Below are 13,813 nucleotides of genomic sequence, written 5' to 3' on the forward strand. Positions count from 1 at the left end.
AATCATCGATGTCTATTAGTTATCTACAATCAGCGATGTCTATAAGTTGTCTACAATCAGCGATGTCTATAAGTTGTCTACAATCAGCGATGTCTATTTGCTCTCCACGAACCTAAATAACCATTAGCCTACCACAACCCCAACTGTAACCAACGCATTTCTTTTTACTTATTTAAATCGTGGTTTAACTACTATAGTTTAAAGAAAATAATTTACTTTTATTCTTTACTTATAATTATATAAAATCTTGTAATTAAGAAGTATTTAAATATTATTATTTAGTGATTATTAAAAAAAATAAATCAATTCCCATATTTCATTGAAGAATATGTCGAAAGATCTAAGAGCGACAACCATTAATAACCTCTGCATTAGCAGGAAATTTAGGAATAATCTACCCTTACTTGTACCATTTCTTACTTTTCTATTATTGATATTTGTTATAAAAGTACGAGCCGGCCCGCGGCATAACATACGCCGCTATTTAGTTGTTTCTAATTTTCAATAATTCATAATTTGTGAATTCGACAGTACCAACGCTGACACTGAAAATATTTCTTTAAAACACTATAAGTAGCTCGTTAAGGACCATAACCCCCCCCTTCCTTCCCTCCCCCCCTCCTCCCCCCCCTACGTTTAAAATCGTTGGCTCTGCTTCTAAACATTTAGAGTGAACACAGCTCACTAAAACCATGTAGGGGTGGGGAGGTAGGGAGAGCGTTTGCAGCTTGTTTTCTAACGGCTCGAAGAAGAGAATTATATATATAGATTATCAAAGACGTGTATTTACTAAGGCGCCATGTTTGTTTGTTTACTAAATTACAATTTTTATACTTTTACATAATGATGTCCGTTACGTACTTAAGTTACATTTCCGTAAAAAAAAAAAAACAACACGTAAATTCAAAAGCAAGTGTAACTATTTATTTATTTGGCAATCTGAAATATTACAATGAATTTAAACTTTTAAAAAGTTTATTTTTCCATTTATCATGAAAACATCACACCAGTTTATACATCATACGTATTATTTACTAATTCAGGGCGTCAAAAATATAGAATTATATCTTGTAATACCAAATACACAATATGTTTACATTTGAGTTATATATATGAGCACATTGCATTTCGAATAAAAGATTTGTATGCTTGAAAACGTAGACTTTACACGAAAATATATATTAAAACATTTTTTTTTTCATTTCATTTATTATAAAAACTTGTTAAGTTTCTTAAATCAAACAGACCTTCAAATGAATATATTTTAAATGTAACCCACAACAATCATGCATAAAAATTAACAAATATATCTTTCACATGTAATTGAACCTACTTAGGTTTACATTTACTACATTCATAACATCAATAGCATTATTTGTAACTTGATATAAATATGATGTTTGTAACATCAGTTACTCATTTTTTAATCGGCTCATACTCAGTTCAATCTTTTACTTCACGCACATTACGCGTTTCATTTCAGTCACATTGATAATTTTGTTGTTATTCGATGTGTTTACATTTGGTCATTAAATATTGCAGTGACAGACTTGCTACATGTTTTTGTAACAGTATGTTGTCACATGCATTTTGTTCTTATATTTTCCTGTAACATTATGTTATTACACTCTGTTGTTACACTAAGTAATTACATTATGTTGATACATTATGTTGATTCATTATGTTGTTACACTATGTTGTTACACAATGTTATTACATTATGTTGATTCATTATGTTGATTCATTGTGTTGTTACATAATGTTGATACATATTTTGTTACACTTTGATTGCTCACACGGCCGTGCTGTACTCTGTTCTATTTCTGACTTGACATAACACCGTCTCACTGTAGAGTTTGACCGCCTCGTACAACGTCCAGTACTGGTGCTGGGGAGTTAGGTTTTCTTTTTGTTGAAACGGAAATATTAATGGTGTTAAGTGAAACGAGAGTAAAGTTTCCATTTCAAATCTAATAATTCTTATGGCAGATGGAGTAGAGTTCACCTGTTTCTTGACCTCTGTGTATACAGGTTTGGTGTAGTTATCGGATCTAATAATTCTTAGGGCAGGTGGAGTAGAGTTCACCTATTTATAGACCTCTGTATATAAAGTTTGATGTAGTCAGCATTATGCCGCACCACCTTTAATTTCCCTTACGTGGGTCAGGTACCTATCAGAGCTGGCTGGACATATGCTTGTCTGGGAGTCCCAAGTTTGGACCGAGATCCGAACTCGAGATCTTCCGGCTAGTAGTCTAGTGCTCTACCTACCGACCACGACGTTCAGATGATGTTAAATAGTTTAATGTTGTGCCACACTTTATGTTTTATTATTTACAGAAAGCCTAGGTGAGGTCACGTGATTAGATGTATACATTCATTTCAAAAATAATTTATAATAAGAAAAGAAACATATACTTTTGATTGAATAATACGGGATAACTTTAGCTCTGATTGATTTAAAGCACTTTTGACTTAGTGTTGCTGGAATGACTTCAAACAGTGGCGTAGCGGGGGAGGGGAGGGGGGCGGAAGGAAGCGGACCGCACCGGGTGACACCATTTAGGGGGTGAGATCAAGGCAAAAAATAGCAAAATATACAGAGAAAAATGATAATTTCACTTAAGTGATTAATTCAAGTGTTAAATAGTCTTTTAAGAGCAAATTTGACAAATCCCGACAACGGTGGAGGGGGGGGGGTGCTAATCGAAAGTTTGAGGGGGGGGGGGGGGTGGTGCAAATCGAAAATTGATAGTTTGTCCCCGGGCGCCGGGAAAAGTCGCTACGCTTCTTGGGGGTGACACCATTAAGTGCCGCACCGGGTGACACCCGACCTCGCTACGCCACTGACTTCAAACATGACTGCAAGAAAACATAATTGACTTACTAATGTCGGGATGACTTCTTGTCGAATTGACTTCACTTTCCCAACGACAACTGGTACCGAGAAACACTTTTCACGATCGAACTGATCGAGGATTAGCGACAATACACAGGCTAATCCACATTGTTCGGCGCCGTTCCTGGGGAAAAGGTGAAATGCAAAACACAACTAGTACACAATGGTGAGTTCTTTTGCTAGGAAACAGTTGAAAGATTTATAGGCAAAACACAACTAGTAGACAATGGTGAGTTCTTTTGCTAGGAAACAGTTGAAAGATTTATAGGCAAAACACAACTAGTACACAATGGTGAGTTCTTTTGCTAGGAAACAATTTAAATAGTTAAAGGCAAAACACAATTAGTACACAATGATGAGTTCTTTTGCTAGGAAACAGTTGAAAGATTTATAGGCAAAACACAACTAGTACACAATGGTGAGTGCTATTGCTAGGGAACAGGTGAAATACAAAACACAACTAGTACACAATGGTGAGTACTTTTGCTAGGGAACAGTTGAAAGATGTTTAGGCAAAACACAACTAGTACACAATGGTGAGTTCTATTGCTAGGGAACAGTTGAAATATTTATAGGCACAACACAATTAGTACACAATGGTGAGTGCTTTTGCTAGGGAACAGGTGAAATACAAAACACAACTAGTACACAATGGTGAGTGCTATTGCTAGGAAACAGTTGAAATATTTATAGGCACAACACAATTAGTACACAATGGTGAGTTCTATTGCTAGGAAACAGTTGAAATATTTATAGGCACAACACAACTAGTACACAATGGTGAGTGCTTTTGCTAGGGAACAGGTGAAATACAAAACACAACTAGTACACAATGGTGAGTGCTTTTGCTAGGGAATAGGTGAAATACAAAACACAACTAGTACACAATGGTGAGTTCTTTTGCTAGGGAACAGTTGAAATAATTAAAGGCACAACACAATTAGTACACAATGGTGAGTACTATTGCTAGGAATCTATCGTAAAAAAATCTACAGACAAAACACAAATTACTCTATACTCACTTTGTTGAGCACATACGGTTTAGGAAAATAAAAGTCAAAATGTTTAAATAAATATACACCTCGACACACAGTGTATGTCTTCTGAAACGTGTTCGTTTATCTCTCACCTGCACATCCAAACCACTGCCTCTTTCTTTGTCCGCTTTGAACGGAGAAGCTGTACAATGTGTAGAATGTGATTCGCTTCATAATCAGTAGCGGTGTACGACAGGTGGGTTATCGTTCTTGACTTGGATTTCTGGAAACAGAAATGTATGATACGTTCTATAAATGTATCAGATTTGACTGTCAAACCGTGGTTACATCAATTAAATTATATACAAAACAATCTTATCAAGTCATGTTAGAATGAAATGACATTTTGAATATTACGTCGCCTTAAGTATATCATGAAAATAAATAAACATAAATACAATTTACAAGTTTACACTGTGATAATGCGAAATGTGATCAGTAACTTTAGTTTAAATTTTAACTTTAGTTTGTAAACCCGAATAAAAATATCACTTTCCTGCCCCATTCCCTCTTGCTGTAGTCTAAGCGTTAGCTCCTCAAAACATGTTCCTGATGTGAACGACTCTTTATACACTCTTATGGTCCCACACAACAGTGGAGTTTCCTCACTTTCTGGTAAATACACGCCAATGGTCTAAACAGTTGGAACAAATAGACTTATTAGTTCTAATGGTGTTTGTGGATACAATTTATTTGGCAATACATATTGGTTTATTGGGTAAATGGCAATAGAGCTATAATGTACTTAAAATATTACAGCATCATTTTTTCTGAGTTCTAGTTCAAACGCTACAATGAGAGTGACGTCATACTGAGAGACCAGTCTCCAGAAGTCGGTGACCGTCGTGGGTAGAGGCAGCTGAGTGAGGTAATCGATTGTTCCAGAATCAGACACCTGTGGAAAGATCATTGAAACATAGACTGGAACTGGGGTGTTCTAGAATCGAACACTCGTAGACATAATATTCTAACACACATAAGTATTTGTATCCCTTCTACACGGACCGTATAAAATGTATCATTTTGAATCTTAATCCTGACACGTCTGAAAATTAAAATTACTCTGTCAATAAAGGTCGTAGTTAATAAGTGAGTTAAATTTGAATTTAAGACTAATCTTAGTTATATTTTGTTTTCATTTCTTATGTAATATAAAGATATACACAATTTTTTACAGTCTAAGTTGAAATGTGTCTTTAAATGGACTGAAAAGAAAAGTCATTAAATTACAACGATATTTGTCGTTGAATGGTAAAGTAATTAACTAAAGATCATTGATGGAAGATAAAATTATTAAATAAGGAACGGTCTTTGCTGAAAAGCGTCTTTAATTATACTGAAATGTAGTCATCTTAGTTGAAAGGTAGAGTCATTAAGTAAAGAAAGCTCTCAGTGACTTAGTTGAAATATAACTTGAACTGTAGTGTTTTCTACAGACGTTCAGGTGAGACCCAACCGTACCTGAACAGATACAGCATTGATGTAGTCCCCTATGTCGCTATAGTCGGGATGTAATAGTGGTCGGTACATCTCATCTGTGGTAGAGAGACGTGCAGAGGTTAGTAATATATATATGTGTGTGTGTGGGGGGGGGGGTTCGAGTACTTGATACAAGCCATATATGTAGGCTGGGTCTACGACAAATTCACGAAAGACGCTTGCCTGAAGGCCGTTTGCCCGAATTACAAGTGTCTTTTGGGAAAACGCCTGGCTCCCATGTAGGCTACATGTATCGGCAGAAGTTAGAAATATGTGTGGTGGGAGGGGGTCGTGTACTCGATACAAGTCCTATAATATGTAGATATAGTGGCAGAAGTTAGAAGTATGTAAGGGGGGGGGGGTAATGTACTAGATACAAGCCATATTTGTACAAATACCAATTTTTGAGATCAACGCAAATAGTATAACATTACATTTTGGTAGGGGGGGGGAGAAAGGGGGGGGTGAGGCATTGTTCATACCACCCATAATTTGCCTTGTAGAAAAGGGTATCATAAATAGATCGATGCCTTTACAAAATACCAATTCAACTATGTGTTGGGTTAGGGTTCGAGCACCAATAAGCAACACAGTCAAATTCGGTGACACCACAACGAAAGATACACCACCTTTCTAGAAAACTCTGCTTAAGGTTTGCATTACTCTTTAACCATAGAGCAACAAACTCCGAGACGAATGTGATACCTAAATGCCTTTAGTACATAATGCTGCATAATTATTCGCTGACCCAGTAAAGTAAAAAATAATGTAAAGAATCATCTAGACCAAGCGATCCATTGGGCAGATGAAGTAGAGAATATGCTTCTTGACCTCGGCAATAAAGGGAAAGTGTGGGCAGCACTTTACACAGCCGCCTTTACTTTTTCTAACATGATTTGAGTATCCGTAGAGTTGGGTGGACTTAGGGACGATCTACTAATACATTTATCATATTAGAAGTGCTAATGCTATTTTCTATTAAGTACTACACCCATCTAGTCCAGGGGCGTAGCGAGGGTGGGGGGTGTGCAGACCACACCTGGTGACACCATTTAGGGGGATGACACCAAGACAAACAATAGCAAAATATATAGAGAAAAATGATAATCCCACTTAATTAAGCGATTAATTCGAGTGTTAAATAGTCGTTTAAGATGTGCAAATCGAAAGTTTGATGGGTGGGGGGGATGGGGGGGGGGGGGGTGCAAATCGAAAATTAAAAGTTTGTCCCCGGGAAGGGTCGCTACGCCTCTGGGGGTCGACACCAATAAGTGCCGCACCGGGTGACACCAGACCTCGCTACGCCCCTGATCTAGTCTACTGTGTGGGCGTTGACGTCTTACTTGTGTAAACATTGAACCTGTTTTTGTCCGCATGGTCGACTAGAACCTTCTCCTTGTCAGGGTCAGCTTCAAATGAAGTCGTTATGTACGTTAGATTCTAAGTCAGGGGAAAAACAATTGGCTTTGTTTGTTTAGGGTTTAACTGTACATTTGTAAACTGAGAATGTTTCTAAAACTTCATGCACAGACAAAATAATGAATTCATAATATAAAATTCGAAATGAATTTAGAACTTAACAAAATAATGCTACAGAGTTTTTTTCAGGCATCTCTTCGAGATGGGGGGGGAGCTAGAGCCCGCAGAGAAACGTATACGGCACCCCCCCCTCCAAAAAGAAATATGATTTATATAGAAAATGTATATGTTTGTCACCCCCCCCACCCGAAAATTTAAGTTCGCTCGCCTCCTTACAACCCCCCCCCCCCCCCCGCCAAAAAAATGTCAAGAATTTTAAAATAGCAACCAAGAATATACGAAATCTACATTGAATTCTCGTTCCAGTTGCGTTTCTTGATCCCTATAGATCCCAATCAAAAACACCTTCAGAAACACCTCGTTCAGATGAATGTATGATCCGTCACAGGTAACCGCTGCCATAAGAGCGTGGTGTAGAAACATGTAATAGTCCTGGAATAGAGTACAAAGTACATCATCTACACTGGTTAGTTGGTTCACAAGCTGAAAAAATTGCACCCTACTTCTGTAACCTTCCATACAAGCTTTCAACCTCACTTGACTAGTCGTAATGCATCGGGCTTTCTTACAATTATTTAACAATGAGCATTTTTAAATTAAGGCTTTGTCAAACATTCCTTTGTAAACATTTACTAATCACTTACATAAAATCTTTTAAAATACATAACTCCATATAGATCTTTATTGAGATGGAGTACATTTTAAACATGAAGTGCTATTATAGCTCTTCTAACTACAATACTACGGCAGGTGTTTCATCTTGGGGCGCCACCTTCTGATACACTGAAACACTCAACATGGATCCTAAGCTGTAGCCCCGCTCTCTGATAGACTGATACACTCAACGTGGATTTCAAGATCCTAATTGCTATAACTCAAATAATTCAACCAACTTACAAAACTATCAATCATTTGAGATCTGCCCCTCCTAATTGCTATAACTAGAATAATTCAACCAACTTACAAAACTATCAATCATTTGAGATCTGCCCCTCCTAATTGCTATAACTAGAATAATTCAACCAACTTACAAAACTATCAATCATTTGAGATCTGCCCCTCCTAATTGCTATAACTAGAATAATTCAACCAACTTACAAAACTATCAATCATTTGAGATCTGCCCCTCCTAATTGCTATAACTAGAATAATTCAACCAACTTACAAAACTATTAATCATTTGAGATCTGCCCCTCCTAATTGCTATAACTAGAATAATTCAACCAACTTACAAAACTATCAATCATTTGAGATCTGCCCCTCCTAATTGCCTTGACTGTCCCCACGAAGTCGACTGATTGGGTGGTTCTTGCTTGCATAAGGAGATCGTGAAGAGCCAAAAATACTGACGTTCTCGTTGATCCATTTCTAAGGAGTTGAATACTTAACTCTCACACGATTGAAATAGTTATATATATATATATATATATATATATATATATATATATATATATATATAAAATGTAAGTGCGTGTTTCTCTCTCTCTCTCTCTCTCTCTCTGTGTGTGTGCACATAAATATGTCTACTCTTCAACATAAAGCAGAATAAAGTACCAATTCAAACCAATTGATTTTTGGGCAGGTGAAGTTGAGTTCACCTGTTTCTGTGACTTCGGCTAATGAAGAACAAAGTGGCTGCCCTCCCGACTTCACTTTCTCTAACATGAGTCAGATATCTGGTGGGGGGGGGGGGGGATTTACGGACGTCTTACGGATTCTATCACTGGATCCGAACTCAAGACTTTCGGGTTGGAAGTTATACACTCTACCATCTGACCACGTTCCTCCTTAAGTAGCGGATAGTATGAGCAACAAACCATACACCGAGTAAATGAACAAAACAGCAGGTACAAGCTGTTTGACTAAGCTGTAGTGTAAGGCTTTGATAGAAACCTTTTTATTTAGTAAACTCACTGATGGTCACTACTGGACAACCAAGAGATGACTGACCTACAATGTAATGCTGACAGATGACTGACCTACAATGTAATGACTGTGTGACAGATGACTGACCTACAATGTAATGATTGTGTGAGAGATGACTGACCTACAATGTAATGATTGTGTGAGAGATGACTGACCTACAATGTAATGACTGTGTGGGCTGACAGATGAATGACCTACAATGTAATGACTGTGTGACAGATGATTGACTTACAATGTAATGCTGACAGACGACTGACCTACAATGTAATGACTGTCTGGGCTGACATAAGACTGACCTACAATGTAATGACTGTCTGGGCTGACAGATGACTGACCTACAATGTAATGATTGTGTGAGAGATAACTGACCTACAATGTAATGACTGTCTGGGCTGACAGATGACTGACCTACAATGTAATGACTGTGTGGGCTGACAGATGACTGACCTACAATGTAATGATTGTGTGAGAGATAACTGACCTACAATGTAATGACTGTGTGGGCTGACAGATGAATGACCTACAATGAAATGACTGTGTGCAGATGACTGACCTACAATGTAATGCTGACAGATGAATGACCTACAATGAAATGACTGTGTGACAGATGACTGACCTACAATGTAATGCTGACAGATGACTGACCTACAATGTAATGACTGTGTGGGCTGACAGATGACTGACCTACAATGAAATGACTGTGTGACAGATGACTGACCTACAATGTAATAACTGTATGATAGATGACTGACCTACAATGAAATGACTGTGTGACAGATGACTGACCTACAATGTAATGCTGACAGATGACTGACCTACAATGTAATGACTGTGTGGGCTGACAGATGACTGACCTACAATGAAATGACTGTGTGACAGATGACTGACCTACAATGTAATAACTGTATGATAGATGACTGACCTACAATGAAATGACTGTGTGACAGATGACTGACCTACAATGTAATGCTGACAGATGACTGACCTACAATGTAATGACTGTGTGGGCTGACAGATGACTGACCTACAATGAAATGACTGTGTGACAGATGACTGACCTACAATGTAATAACTGTATGATAGATGACTGACCTACAATGAAATGACTGTGTGACAGATGACTGACCTACAATGTAATAACTGTATGATAGATGACTGACCTACAATGTAATTTCTGTGTGACAGATGACTGACCTACAATGTAAAGACTGTGTGACAGATGACTGACCTACAATGTAATGACTGTGTGGGCCACATATGACTGACCTACAATATAATGACTGTGTGACAGATGACTGACCTACAATGTAATGACTGTATGGGCCACAGATGACTGACCTACAATGTAATGACTGTGTGACATATGACTGACCTACAATGTAATGACTGTGTGACAGAAGACTGACCTACAATGTAATGACTGTATGGACCATAGATGACTGACCTACAATGTATTGACTGTGTGACATATGACTGACCTACAATGTATTGACTGTGTGACATATGACTGACCTACAATGCACTACCGTTAACGCCTGAGTCGGCTCACGAAATACTCGATGCTCAAAGTCTACCAGACGCCAGATACAAGGTACGCTGTTGTCAGGCCAGGATGTGAAATGGAATTGGATCAACGTGCAGACCTCGTCATCCCCCTGGCGGAATCAAGTGAACCATCCAATCAACATTGACTTATTTCATCCAATCAACATTGACTTATTTCATCCAATCAACATTGGTTTATTTCATCCAATCAACATTGGTTTATTTCATCCAATCAACATTGACTTATTTCATCAAATCAACATTGGTTTATTTCATCTCAATATACATTTAGTTCATTTAGTCACATTACATATATATATATATATATATATATATATATATATATATATATATATATATATATATATATATATATATATATATATATATATATATATAATTCTCTTCTGGGAGACGCTAAAAAACAAGCTGTAAGCGCGCTCCCTACCACCCCACCGCTACATGGTCTGGTGAGCTTTGGTTCACGCTAAATATTTACAGTCGTAGAGCCGGGTTTAGTGACGGTTACTAGGGGCAGATAATTTATTTAAAACGATTTTAAACTTAGGGGAGGTAGCTAAGAGGAGGCTGTTTTCACGGGGGTGGGGTAGGGGTTGGGGAAAGGAGGGGGGTATCGTCCTTAACGAGCTACTGATAAATCAAAAAGCAAATATATTAAGTGGCAGCATTGGTACTGTCGAATTCACAAATTATGAATTACTAAAAAGTAGAAAATAAAACAACTAACTAGCGGCGTATGATACGCCGCGGGTCGGCTCGTATAGATAATTTCATCACAATAAGTATTTAGTTTATTTCATCAAATTATTAAAGTAATATTTCTGAGCTATAGCAACATCGTCAAAAAAAAAAAAAAAGAAAAAAAAAAGCCTTACCTTTACTTTTGTAATTTCCATTTTTCTGAGCGTATAGTCGGCAAATACCTCTGTATGCAGTACCTTCACTTTCATGCTGTGGAAGAGTCTTTCCGTGTCGTCCCAATATTGCTTCTGCTCCTAAACAAACATCATCAGGCATTTAAAATCGTTTCCATAAAAAAATTCAATTATTATCTAAAGTGTTTTTTTTTAAACCCGTGAAATACATTTACATTTTTATTTTATGTTATAAAACAATGTAATCGTGCAGATTATATGAATGATATGATTGGAAATAACACAGTATTGTAATATTGTCTGAGTGTAAGAATACCGCTTGAGGTAAGTCGACGAAAGTGTATTTACTCTTAATGGTTCCATGACAAATGATCTCAGGACAAAAGATCTCAAACAAATAATCTCAGGACAAATGATCTCAGGACAAATGATCTCATGAAAAATGATCTCAGGACAAATGATCTCAGGACAAATGATCTCAGGACAAATGATCTCAGGACAAATGATCTCAGGACAAATGATCTCAGGACAAATGATCTCAGGACAAATGATCTCAGGACAAATGATCTCAAGGACAAATAATCTCACGAACAAAAGATACCATGACAAAATATATCAGCATAAATGATACCATGGACAAATGATCTCAGACAAAGTATCATATATTTCTAGAGATTTAAGATTGCTTGAAAAAGCATTATCTTTCCAGTTTTTCAAAATCCTTCAGAACGTAATAATTGTTTATCGCTGTATTATAAAACCAAAAATAAAAATAAAAAAACTCCTTACCTCTCTGTTTTATCTCAGTGTACGCGAGATTTTGTCACGAATTAATAAAAGACGAAAAAGAAGAACACAAAAAATGTGAATACTTTACAACCTACTTCGTCACTGTCGTTTATATTGTCCAACATAACAACTCGACTAACTTTCTGCTCCCACAACATTCTCAGGAAGTCATCAACCATAACAATGTTGGGACCTAGGGGAAATTGCCTGTATCAGTATACTTATCATGTGGAGTTTTTTGTTTCTATCAGAACTAATTACAAAGTTCGCTTATATCTCACTTTATTGGTATACCTTTATAATTAGTTTGATGTAAAGTTTGCTTACATTTCATTCTGTTGGTATACCTTTATAATTAGTTTGATGTTAACTTTTATAATTAGTTTGATGTAAACGTTGCTTATAGTACACTGTATTGGTATACCTTTATAATTAGTTTGATGTAAACTTTGTTTATAATTCACTCTGTTGGTATACCTTTATAATTAGTTTGATGTAAACTTTGTTTATAATTCACTCTATTGGTATACCTTTATAATTAGTTTGATGCAACTATTCAGTTGACAAACATCAATGTTTTTATTTTACAATACATTTACGAATCCGAATATGAAGATTACAATATTGTGTTAGCTGTTAAGTATGTAACACTCTAAGGACAAAAAGATAGACGACTATAAAGAAAATAAAAACTACCTTGTGATGCTATAATTATATCATGATCAAGACCCTGTAGAAGAGAAGGTAAAATTAGACCATATGAAACGTTTGGTAAAACTGCATTGTATTGCTTGTTTCTACGTATAAGCCCAAAACTATATATCATATTTTAATATATACAATAACATAGAAATTGTAGTCCAACCTTCATTTTATGATAATCTGCAGACAATTATAAACATGAGGGGAAGCATGGTTGGGTGGTAGAGGTAGTCTAACCCCCCACCCCCCATTCAACCCAACAAAAAAAATTGTAGAAAAAATATTTACTTTTACCAGTGACCGTATCCCCGGACATTTCGAAAAAAAAGTCTGGAAGAAAGACTGAATCAAAGGCCAATCAAACGTAAACGAAAAGCAATTATAAATAACCTGTCTAGTACATGTTTAGCGTTTAGATCTAAGTCTTAACGATTGAGCACTTTACGTAAAGTGGAGATTTGTGTGCAAATTTAATTAAGTCTTACTTGAATAAAACTGGCGTTAATGTACTCCCCTTGATTTTCTTCCGCATTTGAGATCAGAAGGACACGAGAATGGTCGTCTGCTCAAAGTTATATAGCCAGCAAGTGTGGATTTTTGCCAAAAAATTATGTGTGAAATGAAAGATTTGAGTTTTGTAACTATAGTTTACAAATATATATATATATATATATATATATATATATATATATATATATATATATATATATATATATATATATATATGTATATATATATATATATATATATATATATATATATATATATATATATATATATATATATATATAAGCATATACATATATATTTATATAATTATGTAATTATGATTTCACTGATGGAGTTTTTAAATAGTTTCATCTGTGTTGATAACTCACTGTGTAACACACAATGCGAGCCACGACACAATATTCGAGGCACCGCACAATATACGAGGGACGACACAATATACGAGGCACGACACAATATGCACGACACAAAATACGAGGCACGACATAATA

General features: G+C 36.2%; 1 protein-coding gene across 1 annotated transcript in view; it reads right to left on the reverse strand.

Moving 5' to 3' along the window:
• Nucleotides 1-3,721: 3,721 nt before the first annotated feature.
• Nucleotides 3,722-13,813, reverse strand: part of LOC131951606 (receptor-type tyrosine-protein phosphatase T-like) — a 21,034-nt gene continuing 10,942 nt past the window's right edge. The window contains exons 6-17 of the mRNA XM_059313937.1: nucleotides 13,298-13,374; nucleotides 12,807-12,840; nucleotides 12,206-12,303; nucleotides 11,322-11,441; nucleotides 10,393-10,535; nucleotides 8,187-8,322; nucleotides 7,300-7,386; nucleotides 6,759-6,855; nucleotides 5,398-5,471; nucleotides 4,694-4,831; nucleotides 4,429-4,570; nucleotides 3,722-3,747 (exon numbers count right to left, since the gene is read on the reverse strand). Coding sequence (XP_059169920.1) covers nucleotides 3,722-3,747; nucleotides 4,429-4,570; nucleotides 4,694-4,831; nucleotides 5,398-5,471; nucleotides 6,759-6,855; nucleotides 7,300-7,386; nucleotides 8,187-8,322; nucleotides 10,393-10,535; nucleotides 11,322-11,441; nucleotides 12,206-12,303; nucleotides 12,807-12,840; nucleotides 13,298-13,374 — 1,172 coding nt within the window. The remainder of the gene's footprint in view (nucleotides 3,748-4,428; nucleotides 4,571-4,693; nucleotides 4,832-5,397; nucleotides 5,472-6,758; nucleotides 6,856-7,299; nucleotides 7,387-8,186; nucleotides 8,323-10,392; nucleotides 10,536-11,321; nucleotides 11,442-12,205; nucleotides 12,304-12,806; nucleotides 12,841-13,297; nucleotides 13,375-13,813) is intronic.

Source organism: Physella acuta, unplaced genomic scaffold, assembly GCF_028476545.2.
Source record: "Physella acuta isolate Inbredline_101_S28 unplaced genomic scaffold, ASM2847654v3 ptg000816l, whole genome shotgun sequence".
In the NCBI taxonomy this organism is placed as follows: Eukaryota; Metazoa; Mollusca; class Gastropoda; family Physidae; genus Physella; species Physella acuta.